This window comes from Puma concolor, chromosome E2 (genome assembly GCF_028749965.1).
Source record: "Puma concolor isolate L17-30 chromosome E2, mPumCon1.1.hap2, whole genome shotgun sequence".
Classification (NCBI taxonomy): Eukaryota; Metazoa; Chordata; class Mammalia; order Carnivora; family Felidae; genus Puma; species Puma concolor.
This window is the reverse complement of record NC_141681.1, coordinates 31,445,942-31,468,045: the sequence shown is the minus strand read 5'-3', so window position 1 is coordinate 31,468,045 and position 22,104 is coordinate 31,445,942. Positions and strand designations below refer to the sequence as shown.

Below are 22,104 nucleotides of genomic sequence, written 5' to 3'. Positions count from 1 at the left end.
ATGACTTAAGGATCTTTTCTTTCATCATAGCTTCTTAAGGGAAAAGAAGAAAATCTTACAGGGTTTTTAGAACCTGGGAACTTTGCAGAGAGTTTGTGAGTATTTGTATTATCACCCATTTTAATATTTTGTAACTATGTACTTAGGAAACCTCAGCGTTTAGTGTCTTTATTGTTTGTACCCTGGAAACTTAGAATATATTTTGTGGGAGAACATCAGAAAGCAATCAAAAGTTGTGTCAACTGTTACTGTAAGCACACAGGTTAAAATTTATTGGAAATTGTATGGCTGTTCTTTAAAGTTTTAATAATTAAGCTTTTGGATCATAATTTTTGAGATAAAAGAAGTTCTTTGGCAACTGTATGGGTTCAAATGATGATGTAGAAGTAGCGAGGTCTTCAAAGGTGCCTAGAGCAACTGGGAAAGATAATTAAGCATCTCACCAGACACTGCACCTCCCAGGTAGATCGGTACGGGGTTCCTCCCCTCCAATCCCCGCCAAAATACTGTCAGCAAGATACACTCGCTGTATGACGGGTGAGCCTAGTGTAGCAAGCTTGCATTTTATACAGCTCAGATGTACATAACCGTGATCTGAAATTTAACTTTCACAAAATTATTAGAACTTGGAGTAAATAAAAAAATGACCTAATTAGGTGGCTTAAAATACTAACAGAAACGGCAGTCCTGTGAGTGTACATTTTGCCTGTCTTTTTTTTTTTTTTTTTTTTTCCTATAGTAAAGCCATCAATAAGGCCTATGAGGAGTATGTTTTATCTGTTGGGAATTTAGATGAAAGGATATTTCTTGGAGAGGATGCTGAAGAGGAAATTGGGACTCTGTCACGGTGTCTGAACACTGGTTCGGGAGCAGAGGCTGCTGACAGGGTGCAGATGAAAGCCATCCTCCAGCAGCATTTCGACAAGGTGAGCTGGCCAGTGCCAGGAAAGCAGACATGCCGGAGTCTCTGTGTTATTGTGGTGATTGTGTGTGTGTGTGTGTGTGTGTGTGTGTTGTACTTCTTCCAGTACGAAAAGGGAAATTCTTGTCCTACTTAATTGAAAAAGTGGTGTCTGTGTTTACTGACTTAATTTTTGTTAACATCAACTTTCCGAGTTTTTGGTTGGATGTGAGAGAAAGAGCCTTTGATATAAATTTAAATGAATGTATCATGCTGATATAACTGTCAGTTTTTTTAAAAAAAAATGGGCCAGTAATATACAGTCTTTACATATTGAACGTAGTAAGCATTTTAGAAAATGTCAGTTGACCTGAATGGTACCTTCATCTAGACACTAGAGAAACTGATCATCTGTAGTCTTTAGGAAAATTCTGTTAAATTGAATTTCAGGATCATGGTGTTATTTCATGCATACACTTAGGATGATGGAGACTAAGAGTTTCCCTTCTATTGTGTGATGTTCACAGAAAATACACAGCTTCTGACAAGTGCTTCCAAAGGCAGTGTGTATATTTCCAAGGGGGAACTCACCTGTAAGGCCAGACTTAAGCCTGGTTTGCTTATTCATTCAGTAAATATTCTAAAGGTATTCCACACGCCAGATTGTGTCCTGCATACTGGTGATACAGCAGTGAACACAATAGCCATGAGTACCTTGTTTTATATTTCAGTGTGGGGAGATGGACAATAGATAACCAAACAAGTGAATATATTGGACGTCGGATGATAGTGTATAAAGAGAAGTCAAATATGGTAGTAGTTCAGAGCGTGGGGGAGAAGGGAGAACGGGTGGGCCTTGGGCTGCTATAGATAGGGCGGTGAGGAAAGACATCTCCGAGGGGGTAACATCAACAGAGACGTGAAGTGAGGAAGCAAATCATGTGACTAGCCGAGGAATGTGTTTGAAGCCCAGAGAATAGCATGTGCCAGGGCTTGTGGTAGGAGCTCGACTGGCTTTTTGGAGGAATGATGAGAGAGCACTGTGGTAGGAATTGAGTGAGAGAGTGGTTGAAAAGTGAGATGGGGTGGGGGCAGGGCAAACCTTGTAGGGCTTTGGAAGCTCTGGTAAGAATGTTTGCTTTTGCTCTGATAGGAAAGCCATTAGGAAGGTGTTATGGAAAACAGTGACTGAATTAGTCTGATCTGCATTTTTCAAGGTCTTGTAGGGGGTGTTTGGCAGGGGCCAGGGTAGAAGTAGGGAATTAAGAGGCTGTCGCACTGGTTCTGGTGATAGCTCATGGTGGTTTGGATCAGAGCAATGGTGGTACTGGGGCTGTGTTTTGGAGACAGGACCCACAGGATTTCCTGATGGCTTGGATCCAGGGTGTGAGAGAAAGATAATGGCGATGACTCCAGTTGCATAAGTGGGATAAAAGCTGAAGTCCTTCCAAAGGCCTCTGAGGTCTTTGGTGATGTAGCCCGCTGCCTCTCTGAATTCATCTCCTACCACTCTCCTCCTCACCCATTGTGCTCGTCACATTAACCTCTGTTCTCCTTCAGATATGCCGAGCATACCCCAACTCAAAGCCTTTGCTCTTGCTGTTTTCTCTGCCTAGAACATGTTTCTTCAGGATATTCATGTGGTTTATTTCCTCACTACATTCAGGTCTCTGATAGACTGACCACTGCATAGAATAATAACCACTGACATCCTCCCCAACCTTCAGCACTTCCTTCCCCTTTTACTCTGTGATTAGTGTTCCTCTTAGTATTTGTCACTGTCGGGGCGCCTGGGTGGCGCAGTCGGTTAAGCGTCCGACTTCAGCCAGGTCACGATCTCGCGCTCCGTGAGTTCGAGCCCCGCGTCAGGCTCTGGGCTGATGGCTCAGAGCCTGGAGCCTGTTTCCGATTCTGTGTCTCCCTCTCTCTGCCCCTCCCCCGTTCATGCTCTGTCTCTCTCTGTCCCAAAAATAGATAAACGTTGAAAAAAAAATTTAAAAAAAAAAAAAAAAAAAAAAAAGAAGAAAAAGTATTTGTCACTGTCTTAAGGTAAGTGGGTGGGTAGAAAGAATTGTTTGTCTGGCAGTAAGTAGATAGATAAATACAAAGATGGGAAAAAAGAATCGTTTGTTATGGGTCTCCTGCATTAAAAGATAAACTTCATGAGGGCTGTGACCAGTGCTGTGTTCAGTGCCTGGCACATAGTAGGCATTCCATGAACATTTGTTATTGACATTTATTCGGGGAAAAAACTCAGAGATGGGGGTATGATGGTATGTTATTTGAGATATCTTTTTAGGCATCCTCGTAGACAAGTGGAGTTGGCAGTTTGGATGTACAAGATTGGTGTTCATAGCAGAAGTTAGGGCTGTGTGTGTCTACTCTGGAGACATCAGGATATAGATGGCCTTTAAAGCCATGAAGAGTGACTGTGTGAGTTGATAGAGAATGGAAGAGGTCTAAGGACAGAGCTCTGGGGCACTCCAAAGTTTAGAAGTGTTTACTTGGAGAAGGAAAGTTCTGAAGTTTCAAAAATAGCAATATTTATACCTGAGTCAAAGAAAGACTCCTCTTGATCAGAATGCCCGGGAAGCTTTAAGCCAAGAGCTAAACAGTGCTGCCGAGAAGCTGTATGCTGACCTTGAGAACTGTGGGCAGAAAGCTGTTTGTGGCAGTCATACTTCGTTCCCTGTGTGGAAGCATTGATGTCTGTGGGCAGTGGGAGATGCTGCTGTTGCTTTTGCTGTGCACGTGCAAGGTGTTTTTCCCTCCCAGCAAAGCGCTGGTTTATATACAGGGAAGAAGCTGGCTGTAGGAAAAGCCGTGTAGAGCAGGGAATAGCCTTCTGAATGTAGTTAATCCACCCAGATTGTCTCATTGACCTGAAAAAATTGTAGAATTAATTTCTTTGAAACCAAGTGGAAGTCTTGGCTCTCTCCTGTTTAAGTCACAGAAAACATAGATTTATATCTGTATGTGTAGAGTTATATCTGTATGGCAAATTCCTCTGCATATCTGTATCTCCTTAAACTTGAGTAGTCTGTTTTGCCAGGTGAAAATTTTGCTAGGTGTCTTTATAGTATCTCTAGAATTAATATACTTAGCTATGTGGGGAAACACAGTTTATCTTGAATATTAAAAAACACCCCTGGGGCACCTGGATGGCTTAGTTGGTTAAAGTGTCTGGCTCTTGGTTTCAGCTCTGGTCATGATCTCATGGTTCCTGAGTTTGAGCCCCGCATCGGGCTCTGTGCTGGCAGTGCAGAGCTTGCTTGAGATTCTCTGTCTCCCTCTCTCTCTGCCCCTCCTCTGCTTGCTCTCTCTCTCTCTCTCTCTCTCTCTCAAAATAAATAAATAAACATTAAAAAAATAATAAAATAAAAGACACTCTTAAGCTCTCTTAACCTTTCAGAGTTTATTAGAAGAAATAGAAAAGATGTTTTATTAGCATATGTAGTCATGCTTAAATTCTCAGATATTAAGTCCTATCTTTTTCATATTTATATTCAGAAATGTTGACTTAAATTTATTTCCCTGAAGATCTGTAGACTTGAGTTGGGGGAAACCGATAGATTCTAGTAACTATAGGTAAAGGAGGGGCAAGAAGACTGAAGGCTATTCTGTGTCAGGCTGTTTTCGCATCTAGGAATGTTTGTTTTGTTCCATGATTTAGATGGGCTTTTGTTAAATCATGGAATTCATTTGGGCCAGGGTTAGTTCACAGCTTTCCTTTGTCAATCTTTGAGTAGTTACAAAAAAGTGGTGGGTGGCAGCTGTGAAATTCTGTTTCTCAGCGATGCTCTTTACTGTATATTCCTTGTTTGTGCCTTCAGGTTTAGGCCTAAAGTAGGGATGACAGGGAAGTACGGGAAGTATGCCTTGTCTTAGGGTTTAATTTTTGAGAGACAGACTTTCTAGTTGGCTAAAATACAAATTGTCCTTTCACACGTCTTCACATGGAGGGTGGTGGCTCCTAGTGGTGTTATGTTCAGATTCCAAGAATGGAGATATTTGAATCATTAAAATTTATTGATGAAGTCTGATTGGTTTGAATTCTCATTTGTGAAGTAACTGAAAGTCATTCTCATCTAAAATAGTCTTCTCCCCCCCCCCCCCCCCCCACCGCCCCCATTTAGTCTAAAGCACTTAGGATCTCCACACCACTGACTGGTGTGAGGTACGTTAAGGATAACAGCCCTTGTGTGACCCCAGTTTCTACAGCAACACACAGCTTGAGTCGTCTTCACACCATGCTCACAGGCCTCAAGAATGCGCCAAGTGAGAAATTGGAACAGATTCTAAGGTGGGTTTGAGCCCTTCTTGCCTTCTAAGATTTGATTGTTGACATTTTCTATTTTAATTTTTTTTTTTTTACTTTTTAGTGGCTTAATTCACCCATTATTAATTTTATACCAGTTGCATGCTCAGACGTGTTATTAGTCTGTAGAGGACATTGGTCACCGTCTGTTGGTGATCATTTTTCCTCAGTGTGTTCCTCAGTATCTCAGTGTGTTCCAGCTGTTATCACAGAATACCATAGACTGGTGGCTTATAAACAACAGTAATTAATTTTTTACAGTTCTAGAGGCTGGAAGTCCAAGATCAAGGTTCCAAGATTCAGTGTCTGGTGAGAACTGCTTCCTGGTTCATAGACAGCTGTCTTTTTGCTGTCCTCACAATGAGCGAGGAGGCAAGGAAGCTCTCTAGGGCCTCTTTTATAAGGGCACTAATCCCATTCATGAGGGCTCCACGTTCATGACCTGATCAGCTCCCACATGCCCCACAGCCAAACACCATCACATTGGGCATTAGGTTTCAACATAGGAATTTGGAGGCGGAGCACAAATATTCAGTCCGTAGCACTCAGATTTCTTCTGTGTAGTAGAGGAGACAGTAATTAATAACACTAGACACTGTAGAATAAGGCACCAAACTGTTACCTAATGTTCTATCTTAAGATTTCAGGAAGCAGGGCAGGGGGCGGGGGGTGGGGATCAATAAAAATAGCAGTTGTCAAAGGACTTCATGAAGAAGATTGGACCTGAGCAAATTTCTGAGGGGTAGGTCAGATTTTAAAAGATAAAACAGTTACATTCATAATCAGTGTCAAACCACCATAACTTTTGTAAGTTGTGTAAAATACCCTTAGTGTGAAAAGGAAGTTAACTGCTTTTAGTCCTTTGATCTGCTGGAGACTGGTAGAAATATCAGTGAGCCCTAGTGAAAAGCCTGATAGACTGGATTTTATTACCTGTGCACATTTTTTTGCAAGTTTATTTGAAAATACTACCTCCAAGGCCCCTCTGTCCTAAAAAGTATCGGATTTGATGACATAGATCCTATAGGAGCCTATTTTATTTCTGGTGGTATAGTATAAGGAGACCCAGTATACACTAGTAATTTCCTAGTCACAGCTAGACTTATTAAATACCAAGGTTGACTAATTTCCCTTCACATTTTCATGAAGTCTGCTTTATTCATAACTTGACTGTGATTAATACCCAACAGGCTGTGGCCTCTTCCACAGATGGACCTTGTTGGCCTAGAATACAGAAGCATTTTATAAATACATTTTAGAAGACTGACTTTATAGCGTCCAGATCTCTTTCCAGGTGTAGGAGCTTCTTTAATCTTAGACACCATTAGTGGGGTTGAATATTTCCAGTAAATGCTAAGTAAAACCAAAGACTCCTATTTTCTGTAAAAAGGTACCTGTGAGTGTGTTCATAAATAAAATTCTGTTTGTGTATGATGGTCAGTAGCTACCTCTAGCAGGATTATAACTGATTTTTATTTTCTTTAGAATTTTCTAAACTTGCTACAATTTTACAATGAATATTTATATTTGTGATCAAAATAAAAGCACAGTTGCTTCTACATAGCACCCACACCTGGAATTGGACCGGGCCACAGCCTCTGGCCTATGGACCCCCCGCAAAGTGAACGAACTTCAGGCCTTCATGAAAATGTGTAAGCAGGACCTGAGTGTTCTGCACACCAAGGAAATGCACTTCCTGAGAATGGGTGGTAAGCGTGGCGGGTTAAATACCACCTGCTACAGTGAAGAAAAAACAGCTAGTAAGAAGGTGGAGGAAAACATAAGACAGATGAACCATCAAGCAAGGAAAGTGGCCTAGAAATTGACAGTGAAGGTGTGATTGAACCAGATAACAATGCCCCTCAAGAAATGGGAGATGAAAATATAGAGATGAGTGGGGAAATGGTGGATCCAGCAAATGATGAAATAGTGGCTGTCATTGGATGCCCTAAATGATGATGAGTTGCAAAAGGCCATTGATTTGTACCCAGATGCCATCAAGCTGAATCCTCACTTGGCCATTCTGTGTGCCAGGAAAGCCAGTGTCTTCATTAAATTACAGATGCCAAACACTGCCATCCAAGACTGTGACAGAGCTATGGAAATAAATCCTGACTCAGCTCAGCATTACAAGTGGCATGGGAAAGCCCAGACTTCTGGGCCATTGAGAAGAAGCAGCATGTGACCTTGCCCTTGCTTGTAAACTGGACTATGATGAAGATGCTAGTGCGATGCTGAGAGAAGATCAGTGAGGGCCCAGAAAATTGCCAAACATCAGAGAAGGTATGAGTGAAAAAGTGGAGAGTGAAAACACGAAGAGCGAGAGATCAAAGAAAGAATAGAAAGTAGGGTTGAGAAGGCTTGGGAAGAACACGAGAGAACCTGGAGAGAGGAAGAAGCTAGATGACAGAAGCTCAAACTGGCTCTTTTCTAGGTGCTTTCCTGGGGGCAAGCCTGGAATGGCAGGAATGCCTGGGCTCAGTGAAGTTCATAGTGATCCAAAGGTTCTTACAGCCATGCAGGATCCAGAAGCTCCAGTGGCCTTCCAGGATATGGCCCAGAATCCAGCAAATGTGTCAGATATCAGAGCAGCCCAAAGGTTATGAATCTCCTCGGTAAATTGTCAAATTTGGAGGTCAAGCATAATGCCTTTCTGACAAGTAAAACCCTTGCTGAAGGAAACACAACTTAGATCACCTCATGGGCATCACATTAGTACAGACCTGTGTACTGACCTCGTGGAGCTGGGGTGCTATGAAGATGGTCTCTACCCCTCTGCCCCACATGCAACCAAAACATTTTATAGTGGTTTGCCACTGGGTATTCATTCAGGTGGGGTTTTCCTAGTAGCAATTACTAGGAATCCCTACTAGGAATTTTATGCCTTAAACATATTTAAAAACAAGTTTTAAAAGGATATGTTAATTCCTAACAACAAAAAAAAAGAAACATAGTTGTTAACAACTGCTGATAATTTGTTTCTGCTTCTGCATTGAATATATATTGCCTTTCAAGTTAAAAAAAAAAAAAATCAATGAAATACACCTCGCTTTGGAGGAAAAAATGAAAAGTGCCAGTAATGGTTTCTATGAGTCTGTAGTATAGTTTATACACCCCTTCATTCTGTTTTCTTCCAGGAGTTCCTAATGGGACTTGTATTGCCCTCTGAGGAAACAATTGAAGGCAGTTTTGTTTGTTACCAGTGATTGCAGATGTGTAGGGTAGATGGGGGCCAGTCAAGAATGCTAAATTTAACTGCATGCAGCTCCACACAAGATACATTTTTTTCATGCAAAACGGTAGGACCAGCACCTGTGATAAGGAAGTATGGCATCTCCTAGAATACTTTGGGAGGTGTAGTTTCTGTTCAAAGTATTTTATATTTATAGGTTAGTAAAACTACAGAATTATACACAGTTTATTTGTGACTCAGCAAGACCTTTAAGTTGGATACTTTTTTTTTTTTTTAATTAAAAAAAAATTTTTTTTTTAAATTTTAGGACATGTTCCAGGGATCCAACACAGGCTATTGCCAACAGATTGAAAGAAATGTATGAAATATATTCTCAGCATTCCCAGCCAGATGAGGATTTCAGTAATTCAACTAAAGGTACAGCTTAATATTGTCTGTATTGTTCATTTTTGAAGTTTAACTACAGGGTCCTTTCTTGGTAACTAAATCAGAAAGATGAAGAAAAGATTTATGACTTTAGATTGAGGTCTGAGATATGGATATCCAATTTTTTTTTGTCAACCAAGTAGTTTCTGGGCCTTTCTCCATAAGAGAAATTTTAGACTGGTTGGACTTATGGTACTTTGTTTGCAAAATCTTTAGTTTCACTTGTAGACTAGATACTATTAAATATAGAAGTATAGTGATTCTTTAAAATACTAAGAATAAGTTCAGAAGATACAACTGTTTCATCCTCAGACCTGTTCTAGAAGTTGTTTGATGTTATGAATTAGAACCAAGTATGAGTAGAGTAGCAAACCAATTGTATACCTCCTAGCATACAGCTGTTCAATTCAAACTTACAAAAAAAAATATGACTCTTAATGGAATGCTATTACAGTTTTCTCAGTGCAAATTTCATTTCATAATTTTAGAAAATTTTGAGCATTAGTTTGGTTACCATGAAGAAAATTAAAAAATCTTAGGAATGATGGGAACAGCAGGTCTAAGTGCATGTATATGAAGTAATTGGTTGGTTTTTATATTTTATTTCGTGGGCAGGGGATGGGATAAACTCTCACTTTCTACAATAATTTCTTAGCATGTGACTGTTTCTTTTATTATTTATGCAGAAATTGCCAGCAAACATTTTCGTTTTGCAGAAATGCTCTACTATAAAGTATTAGAATCAGTTATTGAGCAGGAACAGAAAAGACTGGGAGACATGGATTTATCTGTGAGTAAATGACCAGTGTATTGATCAGCACAATAAAATTTAATTCCCTTTTGGCCCTACCCATACAGAACCCAAACTAAACAAAACAAAACAAAGACAAAACCATGGCTCTGAGGGAGTGATTGGCACCTAAGGAAACTTGTGTTCTGAGTCTCCTTACCCCACTTAGTGTTTCTCAGTGCAGCAGGCCATGTGCTATAACTCATGGTTTCTATGGGCCTTAAGACTATAGTCAAGGATTAAAACATTCAGGAGCTTCTGGGTGGCTCAGTCAGTTAAGCGTCCGACTATTGATTTTGGCTCAGCACAGTTCGTGGGTTTGAACCCTGTGTTAACCTCTGGGCTGACAGTGGGGAGCCTGCTTGGGATTCATTCTCTCTCTCTCTCTCTCTCTCTCTCTCTCTCTCTCTCTCTCTCTGCACCTATTCCCCAATAAATAAATAAACATTTTAAAAAAAGGATTGAAACATTCAGACTTAACCTGAATTGAGTTTTTAGAATACATGAACTTATTAACCTGTATACTCTCCTGACAAGCCTTGTGTAGCAAGAATAAGTTGAGTGTTGACTCGATAGGACTTTAGCATCAACATTCAACCAGTGCTCTTTGATGAAGGTGATTACTTTTTGTAGATTTTACTAGCCAAATATAAATTGATTTTGAAATAAGTGGTATTTACTTAAATGACATCAATAAAAATTTTTAAAATCTTTTTTTTTCATAAAGTATTTATTTATTTTGAGAGAGAGAGAGCAGAAGGGGCAGAGAGAGAGGAAGAGAGAGAATCCCAGGCATTCTCAGTGCAGAGCCTGAGGCAGGGCTCCATCTCACGAACCTTGAGATCATGACCTGAACCAACATCAAGAGTCGGACACTCAACTGACTGAGCCACCCAGGCGCCCTAAAAACTATTTTTTAAAGTAACATTTTAGGAAAATTTTAAAATTGATAATTGTTCTAATTTCTTGTAACTATTTACATTTCTTTTTTATATGTAAAATTATGACTGTTGGAATTTAAAAGTTGTTAATGACAGATTTTTAAACTTTGAAATATACAGAAGGGTGTATAAAACATAGCTGCAATTTAGGGGGTGATAATAATTATTGGATACATGTATACTCACTTAAGAAACTTATTAAAACAACTTTTTTATTGTAAAATATATATAACATTTAACATTTTAAGCATTTTTAAATGTATAATTCAACAGCATTAAGTACATTCATGGTGTTATGCAACCCTTACCACTAGCCATCTTTAAAACTTTTTCATTATTCCAAACTGGAAGTCTGTACCCATTAAACAGTGACTCCCCATTCACTTCTCTCTCCAGCTCCTGGTAATCTCTACTTTGTCTCCACGAATTTACCTATTCTAGGTATAATCATACAATATTTATTCTTTTGTGTCTCATTTATTTTACTTGGCATCATGTTTTCAAGGTTCATGCATGTTTTAATGTCTGTCAGAACTTTATTCCTTTATAAGACTAAATAATATTCAGAATATTATCCATAATATTCAGTAGTATTGTCTGCCTTTTGTCAAGTTGTAGGAGTTCTTTATATATTAGTCCCTTATCAGGTACACGATTTGCAAATATTTTCTCCCGTTCTGTGGGTTGTGTTTTTACTTCATTGATGGTGTCCTTTGATACAAAAAAGGTTTTAATATTTTTAAAAATGTTTATTTTTGAGAGAGCGAGTGAGTGTGCACAAGCAGGGGAGTGGTAGAGAGAGAGAGGGAGACACAGAATCTGAAGCAGGTTCCAGTCTCCATGCTGTTAGCACAGAGCCCAACATGGGGCTCGAACTCATGAACCATGAGATCATGATCTGAGCTGAGGTTGGATGCTCAACCAATTGAGCCACACAGTCACCCCCAAAAGATTTTAATTTTGATGAAGGCCAGTTTATCTGTTTTTTTTCTCCTGTTACCTATGTTTTTGGTGTCTAAATAACTTTAATTCAAAAATAGTAAATGTTTATGTATAGAGTTGGAAAATTAATAAGCAAAAACAAAAAGGAAAATATGATTATGTGTCCTGAGATAAACGTGTTGACTTTTGGTCCATGACGATCTAGCCAGTCACCTGCCTTCCTTCCAGCTGTCCTTTTATGAGAGTGGCCTCTAACTATAAATACTGTTTTGTAACATCTTTCCGTATTATTATTCCTCTAAGCAGCAGGGTGTATGTATATTTTTATTAGGGATGTAATTTTTTATTACCTATATTTTACAATATGTAAGATTTTTAAAAGTTCATACACATTCTTTTAATACTTGTTTTTGCTAAAACATGGTCTTATTTATAAAGTTAAGAAAAGTTTTATAAGGAAGTTAAGCACATACTTCTCACTAACTCAAAAAATGACATGCTTTGGTATTTTTATTTAACTTGACTGGGGAAGAAATGTCTTGTTAGAGTAGGCTTATGTTTCTAAATGTTAATAACTTTGTTTTGTAGGGCATTCTGGAACAAGATGCATTCCATAGATCGCTTTTGGCCTGCTGCCTTGAGGTCGTCACTTTTTCTTATAAGCCTCCTGGGAATTTTCCATTTATTACTGAAATATTTGATGTGCCACTTTATCATTTTTATAAGGTATTTAAAAAAATCTGACACTTATGAGGAAATTATAGATGAGATGAACTTCGTGTTGTTCAGCAGCTAATTCATTTTGCTACCTACATACATTTCTTCTCTTCTCTTTTTTTTTTTTTCAATTTTTTGAGAGGGAGTTTGAGCAGGGGAGAGCGGTAGAGGGAGAGAGAGGGACAGAGAGAGAGAGAGAGGGAGAATCTTAAGTAGGTTCCATGCTCAGCATGGAGCCTGACCCAGGGGTCAATCCCACAATCCTGGGACCATGACCTGAGCTAAAGTCAGGAGTGCAGCGCTCAACTGACTGAGCCATCCAGGCACTCCTTTCTCTTCTCTTTTTAATTACATATTTAGTAAGTTCTGCTCTATTTGGAGAGAAGAAATAGAACAGTCTTAAGAACTATTTAAATTCTTTTAAGATGGTATGAAGACTTGTTTTTGGGCAAAACCTTCATTTGATTCTTCCTTTTATCTGATAAAAGCTTTTAGAACGCTTTCATTTTATTAGCTAAGTAGCCTTCAAAAAAAGTGGCAAACATATCAGTAGCTAATCTTATATAGCAGTCTTTTTTATTTTATGGAAATAACAATGAAAGTGTCCTTCAGAAGAAAATAAAAATTATCTTTCACATGTTATATAGAGGTGCAGAGTGATAGCATTGATTTGGTAATTGTTTCTGTCTTGATATTGATTCAGTATATGAATTTATCTTAATTCTTTCTAATGTAGTAGTCAAAATCAGCTTTTATAATGGTATGGATTGAATGTTTAGAGTTTTTATTTGGTTATTTTTTTAAGTAATCTCTACCACTCAACGTGGGGCTCGAACTCATAACCCTGAGATCAAGAGTCAGATGGTCTACGACTGAGCCAGCCAGACAGCCCTAGAGTTTTTAAACATGAAGGTTTGAGAGTAGTATTTTTCAACTTCAATAAATAGGCATCTTTTTTCTTAGAAAATTGTTTAAAATATACTGTTATACCAAAGATTTTATATAATTCCCTCATGCATTTTATATAATAATTATTTATAAAGACAGTGAAAGGAAGACCAGCTATTTCAAAATAGTACTATTCTTTAGGCTTTGAATTTTGATGAATTAATGTGTCTATAAACATGTATAAAGCAGCATCTGAATAAATGTGTCCATTTTACTTCACACTTAAACAAGTTTGTGGTGAAAAAAATTATTAAACCAGAACGTTTTTTGTTATTTCAGGTGATAGAAGTATTCATTAGAGCGGAAGATGGTCTTTGTAGAGAGGTGGTAAAACACCTTAATCAGATTGAAGAACAGATCTTGGATCATTTGGCATGGAAACCAGAGTCTCCACTCTGGGACAGAATTCGAGACAATGAAAACAGGGTTCCGACTTGTGAAGAGGTTTGTGAAAATACCTTCGCATCTTTCTAGAAGAAAAGTATATCAGTATCTAGTCTATTTATATTCCTGTTTCACCGAGAGCAATTAAACTTAATGTCTTTCTTATTTATGGGAAGTGGGAGGGTGGCATTTAGGTTTGATATGGTATAGTCACCCCTGTATCTAAGAAGAAACCCCTAAAGCTATGACTCAGAAATAATTTGTGATTGTGCCAAGGTTTCAGTGACAGAGTAAGAATGCAGTATTCTCTCTTAATTTTCTGTACATTAGAGTGATTGATATTCTAATTCTCTAAATTGGTAATGAAGATGGATTCGTATTTAGTATTGTTTTTAGTTTTGAATTTTTTAAGCCTGCCAGAATTTTTGTCCACGTCAGTATGAAAATGAAAAAGACAACTGATTTTATTTAGGTTGAATAACTGATGAGCCAAGTTTTCTTTTGCCTCAGATTGTTACTGTATTCTAATTAAAATGCTTTTTGAATAATGATATTCTGTGCATATAATTCTTTATAGGTTATGCCACCTCAGAACCTGGAAAGAGCAGATGACATTTGTATCACTGGCTCTCCTTTGACTCCCAGAAGGGTGAGTGAAGTTCGTGCTGATACTGGAGGACTTGGAAGAAGTAAGTTTAAAATACTAGGGGGGAGGGGTGCTTGGGTGGCTCAGTTGGTCGGCTCAGGTCATGATCTCACAGCTCTGTGAGTTCGAGCCCCACATTGGACTCTGTGCTGACGACTCGGAGCCTGGAGCCTGCTTCAGATTCTGTGTGTCTCCCTTTCTCTCTGCCCCTAACCCACTTGGCATTCTGTCTCTGTCTCTCTCAAAAATAAATGCTAAAAAAAAATTTAAAAATAAAAATAAAATACTAGGGGGGAGCATTTGGGAGCCTCATATCTGGGAATTGAAATTCTGTAAAACTACAAGTGAAGTTAATAGGGTTTATATAGAAGATAATATTCTGTGCATTATAGTACCACATGGATCACTTAAAAGTTAATGCTCTTGAAGAATATTTAGGAACACAGTAAGATGCATGAAATAACGAATGGCTTTACAAAGAGAATACAGTATATTAATGTGATTACTGTATTTTAAGTGTGTGTTTATATAAGCATACAAAAGGGCTGAAACAGAAAAACCAAACTATTAAGAATGATTATTATTGGATGATAGAATTCCAGGTGCTTTCTGTAAATTTTTTAAGATGAATATGTATTATTTTCAAAATCAGAAGAAACAGCAAAGCTTCTTAAAGATAGAGCTGTATGGTGAATTAGGTGTAGGCAAGCCAGTGAGTTAAAAGTACTGAATGGCCCGAGTGTGTTCAGCTTTGACTCTTGTCAGTTGAGCTGTGCTACACTGGGTAATACGACAGCAGTGCTGGCCCAAGAAGTACAGAAAAGAGAAGTTTTGCTATTCATAAGGTTGTATTTAGGCAGCTTTTTTGGTTTTTAAGTAACTTCTTTGCCCATTGTGAGGCTTGAACTCACAACCCCAAGACCAAGATTGCACGCTCTACTAACCAAGCCACTCAGGCTGCCCCACCAGGAAGTCCTTTGTAACTTCTTCCAGGTGCAAGCTTTAAGCTTATGTTCAGAGAGTTCTAAATCCTTGGATGCCATTAGAAGGATATTATTGTTTCTAGGTCAACCTTTTAATATAATTGATAAGAAGAAAGATCAGTTTTAAAATTAGACATCATTGGGTGCCTGGGTGGCTCAGTCGGTTAAGCGTCTGACTTTGGCTCAGGTCATGATCTCATGGTTCATGAGTTCAGGCCCCAATAGAGCTCTGCACTGACAGTGAGGAGCCTGCTTGGGATTCTCTCTCTCCCTCTCTCTCTGCCCCTCCCACATTTGCTCACATGCTCTCTCTCTCTCTCTCTCTCTCTCTCTCTCTCAAGATAAATAAACTTTAACAGAAAAATAATAAAGAATAAAATCAGGAATCACTTTATATCAGTACATACTCAATAAATAAGGATGATCTCTATGAAAGTTTCCTCATTTTTTGGAAGAGGAATCATAATGGCTTAACTGTTTTTCTGCTTCCCTGATCTATGGGTTAGGACTTGCCTTTAAACTTCATTTTCTTTATACTTACCACTTCTCCATTTTCGTGACGTTTCTTAATACTTTACAAGATAATGATCATAATGCATTCCTTCCAACTGTACTTTGTTCCAAATACAAATCTGGTAAGTTTGTTCGCTTCTGTGCCATTAGAAATTGAAATGTTAAGCTATGGTCTGTCAGGACTGCTCCTGTCACTCCCCTTATGGCACTCCCTACAATACATTTTTAAATTTAAAAACCCACTGATGTGCAGATTTTATAGCCAGACATGGAAGAGGGTGGGATTGCTGCATAAACATTAAGCCACTAGTGTGAATATTTAACAACAGACTGAGCCATAATAGTTCAAGTTTGTTTCTATTTGGGATGATGAAGCTTCAGAAAGAGACAGTGGTGATGGTTGCACAACATTGTGAATGTAATTAATGCCACTGAATTGTATACTTAAAATGGCAAATTATACATTATATATATTTCTGTTAAAAATGAATTAACATAATATACCAAAAACCATTGAACTGTACAGTTTAAGTGATTAAAATGTATGTGAATTACATCTCATTCAAGTTTTAAAAATAAACTAAGCTTGAGTCCAACTCACATATATCTGTTCTTGCTGAAGAACATTATTGAGTCCTAGTAATTTTCTATATGTGGAAAAACACAAAGATGAAAATTTATAAAACTGGGGGACATGCTCCCAGATGATACCACAGTAATATCAAGTCCATCGTGTCCCCTTATCGAGTAGTGGCTTCACAGTGAAATCACATTGCACTCGAGTGGCAGGTAAACATTGAATATAGTCAAAAGTATCCTAGGAAAATAGAGTAATTCTTTAAACTGCCCCTAAATCATCAAGGCCCTGTAGCAGTGGAGGGCAAAGTTTGGTTTGATGCAGCAGAAGGTGGAATGTAGGAGGGAGCATTGTGGAACAAATAGAGAAGAATTCCTGTGTTTAAATTTTGTTCTTAATAGTGTTCGGTTGAACTTTCCTTAGTTGAACAGAGCTATGATATGACCCCTGTGATGTTTGTTTATGAAGTATTTCAAACACTGATTAGTTTTGAACATAACAGCTTGGATGTATGTCAGATCTCAGTTTCCTTGAGTTAAACTGTTTGATTTTTTTTTTTTGACCCTAGGCATGACATCTCCAGCCACATTATATGACAGATATAGCTCCCCGACAGCCAGCTCCACCAGAAGGCGGTTATTTGTCGAGAATGATAGCCCCTCTGATGGAGGGACACCTGGGCGCATTGCCCCGCAGCCCCTAGTCAATGCTGTCCCTGTGCAGAATGTATCGGGGGAGGCTGTTTCTGTCACTCCAGTTCCTGGGCAGACTTTGGTCACCATGGCAACAGCCACTGTCACAGCCAACAATGGACAAACAGTGACCATTCCTGTACAAGGTGAGGAAGGCAGAGTTGGATGTTGAGTTCTTTGTCGGTGGCCTTTATTGGAAAGTTACCTGAGACTTGGCTGGAATGACCATATAAGATAAGAGTGGAGAGGGGAAGGAGGTTGGGAGGGGAGAAATTGGAAACCCGTGCTTGGAGAACCTTTCATCATCATCATTTTCTTCCTAACAAATTATAGGTATTGCGAATGAAAATGGAGGGATAACATTCTTCCCAGTCCAGGTCAATGTTGGAGGGCAGGCCCAAGCTGTGACTGGCTCCATCCAGCCCCTTAGTGCTCAGGCCCTGACTGGAAGTTTGAGCTCTCCACAGGTGACAGGAACAACTTTGCAAGTCCCTGGTCAGGTGGCCATTCAGCAGATCTCCCCAGGTGGACACCAGCAGAAACAAGGCCCACCTTTAACTGGCAACAGTATTAGGCCCAGGAAGACCAGCTCTTTATCGCTTTTCTTTAGAAAGGTAATTTTTCATGTACCCTTCCCAGGGCAGAGCTTGGTAAATAGAAGTGTTAGGTAAACAAAGTTTGAAATGTTTTTGTTTATCTACCAGGTGTACCACTTGGCAGGTGTCCGCCTTCGGGATCTTTGTGCTAAACTGGATATTTCAGATGAACTGAGGAAAAAAATCTGGACCTGTTTTGAGTTCTCCATAATTCAGTGTCCTGAGCTTATGATGGACAGACATCTGGACCAGTTGTTAATGTGTGCTATTTATGTGATGGCAAAGGTGAGTACCATTTGGAGCATAAGAGGGAAAAGTAAAGAAGCTACTTCCTTACTCTCAGAACACTTTTAACAGTTTTATTGGGATAGAATTCACCTACCATATATTCGCTCATTTAAAATGTACAGCTCAGGGGCGCCTGGGTGGCGCAGTCGGTTAAGCGTCCGACTTCAGCCAGGTCACGATCTCGCGCTCCGTGAGTTCGAGCCCCGCGTCGGGCTCTGGGCTGATGGCTCAGAGCCTGGAGCCTGTTTCCGATTCTGTGTCTTCCTCTCTCTCTGCCCCTCCCCTGTTCATGCTCTGTCTCTCTCTGTCCCCAAAATAAATAAACGTTGAAAAAAAAAATTAAAAAAAAAAAATAAATAAAATGTACAGCTCAGTGGTTTTTAGTATATTTACAGAAATGCGCAACCATCCCTACAAAATATTCTATTGTATGAATATATGATATTTTGTTTATCCATCAATGGCCACCTGGGTGTTTGCACTTTTTGGCTATTTGAATAATGCTGCTGTGAACATTTGTGTACAAGTTTTTGCATGGACACGTTTTTCATTTCTCTTTGGTATATACCTAAGAGTGGATTGCTGGGTACGTACTGTGTTTAACCATTTGAGGAACTGCCAGACTGTTTTTCCAGAGTCACTGCACCATTTTATATTTCCACCTGCAGTATGCGAACGTCCTGATTTCTCTACATTTTTGTCAACACTTTTTGTTATCAGACTTTATTTTTTAAAATAACTTATTGAGGTGAAATTCACATGATGTAAATTAGCCATTTTTAAATGAACACTTCAGTAGCATTTAGTACTTTCCCAGTATTGTACACTCAACCTTTATCTTGTTCCAAAACATTTCTATCCCTGCAGAATAAAACTGCTTTTTATATTAAGTAGGTTCTCTCTATTCCCCATCCCCCTAGCTCCTGGCACCCACCATTCTACTTTCTGTCTGTGACTATTGTACAATATTTGTCTTTTTGTGACTTCATCTGTGTCATCGCATGAGTTGTAACTTCCTTCCTTTTTAAGGCTGCACAATATCCCATCATATGGACATACCACATTTTGTATATCCACTCATCCATTGATGGCCCCTTGGGTAGCTTCCACTTTTTAGCTGTCACTCCTGTGGACATGAGGGTATGAATATCTCTTCGAGTTTTTGGTTTCATTCTTTTGAGTATATGCCCAAGAGGGGAATTGCTGGGTCATATGGTAATTTTGTGTTTAATTTTTTGAGAAACTTGCCATATTTTACACAACAGCTGTATAATTTTACATTCCCACCAGCAGTGCAGGAGAATTCTAGTTTGTTTACATCCTTACCAACTTATTTTCTATTTTTTATTATAGTCATCCCAGTGAGTATTGATTGATATATTATAGTGGTTTTGATATGCATTTCCCTAATGACTGATGATGTTGAGTGTCTTTTATTGTGCTTTATTGATCGTTATTTGAGTTTTTAATTCTGGCCATCCCAGTCAGTCATTCGCTTACTGGTCATTTGTGTATCTTCTTTGGTGAAATACCAGTTTAAATCCTTTGCCTATCTTTGAATTGGGTTGTTTGCTTTTTTGTGGTTGAGCTGTAGGAGTTCTTTATATATTCTGAATGCAAATGTCTTGTCAGATATTTGCAAATATTTTCACTCATCTGTGTGTTTTTTTTTTTTTTCACTTGTGTTATTTATTTATTTATTTTAACGTTTTATTTATTTTTGAGACAGGGAGAGACAGAGCATGAACAGGGGAGGGTCAGAGAGAGGGAGACACAGAATCTGAAACAGGCTCCAGGCTCTGAGCGGTCAGCACAGAGCCCGTCGCGGGGCTCAAACCCACGGACCGCGAGATCATGACCTGAGCCGAAGTCGACCGCTCAACTGGCTGAGCCACCCAGGCGCCCCTTGATAGTGTTATTTAAAGCATAATAGTTTTTAATTTTGATGAAGTCAGTTTATCTATTTTTTCTTTGTTGCTTATACTTTTGGTGTCCTACGAATACATTGCCAAATCCAAAGTCATGAATATTTATCTCTGTTTTCTTCTAAGAGTTTTGTAGTTTTATCTCTTACATTTAAGTCTTTGATCCATTTCTAGTAATTTTTATATGTGGTATGAGGTAGGAGCCCAACTTTATTCTTTTGCATGGGGCTATCCAGTTGTTGTTCCAGTACTACTGTTGAAGAGAACATTCTTTCTCCACTGATAGTCTCAGCACCCTTGTCAAAAAAAAGTCAGATGACTATAGACACATGGGTTTATTTCTGGACTCTTAATTCTATCCTTGATTACTATCTACTGTAGATCTCTCCCCCCGCCCCTCCCCCCTCGATTACTATTACTGTTAATTTGACCTAAGTTTTAAAATCAGGAAATGAGAGTCCTTCCTCTTATTTCTTCTTTTTCAGGTTTAGTTTGGCTAGTCTAAATCCCTTGACATTCTTTATGGATTTTAGAATCAGCTTGTCAATTCTGACTTCTTGTCTCAAAGAAGTCAGCTAGCATTCTGATAGGATTGTGTTGAATCTGTAAATCAATTTGGGGAGTACTGCCATCTTAACAAATTTTCACCGTCCATCTGTGAATATAGGTTATTTTGCCCTTTATTTAGATCATCTTTAATTTCTTTCAACAGTGTTTTACAGTTTTCATAGTAGAACTTTTACACTTTTTTTGTTGACTTTATTCCTGTATGTTCTTTTTGATGCTATTACAAGTGCAGATGTTTAAATTTGATGTGCTCATTGCAAGTATAGAGAAATACAGTTGATTTTTGTGTCCTGCAACCTTGCTGAACTCATTTATGAGTTCTAATTTGGTAGATTCCTTAGGATTTTCTATGTATAAGGTCATGTAATCTGCTTACAGAAAGAATTTTACTTGTCATTCATACTGCATGCCTTTTCTTTTTCTTTCCTAATTGTTCTGGCTAGAACCTCCAGTATAATGTTGAATCGAAGTGTTGAGAGCAGAAATTCTTTTGTTTCTCATCTTAGGAGGAAAGCATCTAGATTACACCATTAAATATGATAGTAGCTGTGATTTTGTTCATGACTGAAAAAACTTTATCAGGTTGAGGAAGTTCTGATTTTTTTTTTTTTAAGTGTTTTTATTGTGAAGCATGTTGGAAATTGTCAGATACTTTTTCTGAATCTATTGAGAAGATTGTGTTTTTTTATTCTACTGGTATTTAGATATCAATATTAGATATAAATATTATAGATATAATTTGGATATATTAAATATTTACTAATACTTAAATGTGTATTATATTTATTTTCGTACATTACCAACCTTGCATTTCAGAGGTAAATACCACTTGGTCATGGTGTATAATTCTTTTTTTATGTTACTAGGTTCACTTTGCTGGTATTTTTGTTTAGGAGTTCTGTCCTATTTATTTAACAAAATATTTTTTAACATTTTTGAGAGACAGAGCGTATGTGGGGGAAGGGCAGAGAGCCAGATAGAGGAAGGCAAGAATCTGAAGCAGGCTCCAGGCTCCATGCTATCAGCACAGAGCCTGACGCAGGGCTCAAACTCATGAACCGTGAGGTCATGACCTGAGCTGAAGTTGAACACTTAACCGACTGAGCCACCAGGAGCCCCAACATTTTTTTTTTTAAGTTTGTTTTGAGAGAGACAGAAACAGCAGGAGTGGGAAAGGGACAGAGAGAGAGGGAGACAGAGAATCTCAAGCAGGCTCTGCACTGTTAGCACGGAGCCCAGTGCAGGGCTCAAACTCATGAAATTGTGAGATCATGACCTGAGCCGAAACCAAGAGTCGGACAGGAAACTTAACTGACTGAGCCACCCAAGTGCCCCTGTCCTATTCATGAGAGATACAATGTTTTTTTGTCATGGTTTTGTTATCAGGGAAATATTAGAGTCATATAATGCATAGGGAAGTTTTCCTTTTCTGTTTTTTTGGAAGAGTCTGTGAAGAATTGATATTAATTCTTCTTGAAATGTTGTATAGACTTCAGCAGTGAAGCCATGGGAGTGGGCCCATATTTTGCTCTGTGGGTGGTTTATTGATGAATAATTCTTGTTATAAGTCTATTCACATCATCTGTTTCTTCTAGAATCAGTTTTTGCAGTATGTGTCTTCTTAGGAATCTGCCTATTTCATTCATGCTGTGTAATTTGTTGGCACACAGTTGTTCATAATATTCCCTTATAGTCCTTTTTATTCTTTGTCACTAGTAACTTGAATCTTCTTTCTGTTTATCTTGGTTTGTCTAGCT

At 38.5% G+C, this 22,104-nt stretch overlaps 1 protein-coding gene and 1 pseudogene across 4 annotated transcripts in view; both read left to right on the top strand.

Moving 5' to 3' along the window:
* RBL2 (RB transcriptional corepressor like 2) overlaps nucleotides 1-22,104 on the top strand; it is a 56,384-nt gene that overhangs the window by 17,173 nt on the left and 17,107 nt on the right. For all 4 annotated transcript variants that reach the window (XM_086689421.1, XM_086689422.1, XM_086689423.1 and 1 more), the window contains 11 exons: nucleotides 31-95; nucleotides 740-926; nucleotides 5,038-5,204; nucleotides 8,720-8,829; nucleotides 9,525-9,628; nucleotides 12,100-12,237; nucleotides 13,456-13,620; nucleotides 14,138-14,249; nucleotides 16,848-17,117; nucleotides 17,305-17,585; nucleotides 17,676-17,852. In XM_086689421.1, coding sequence (XP_086545547.1) covers nucleotides 31-95; nucleotides 740-926; nucleotides 5,038-5,204; nucleotides 8,720-8,829; nucleotides 9,525-9,628; nucleotides 12,100-12,237; nucleotides 13,456-13,620; nucleotides 14,138-14,249; nucleotides 16,848-17,117; nucleotides 17,305-17,585; nucleotides 17,676-17,852 — 1,776 coding nt within the window. The remainder of the gene's footprint in view (nucleotides 1-30; nucleotides 96-739; nucleotides 927-5,037; nucleotides 5,205-8,719; nucleotides 8,830-9,524; nucleotides 9,629-12,099; nucleotides 12,238-13,455; nucleotides 13,621-14,137; nucleotides 14,250-16,847; nucleotides 17,118-17,304; nucleotides 17,586-17,675; nucleotides 17,853-22,104) is intronic.
* LOC112857504 (hsc70-interacting protein pseudogene) lies at nucleotides 5,580-8,713 on the top strand (annotated as a pseudogene).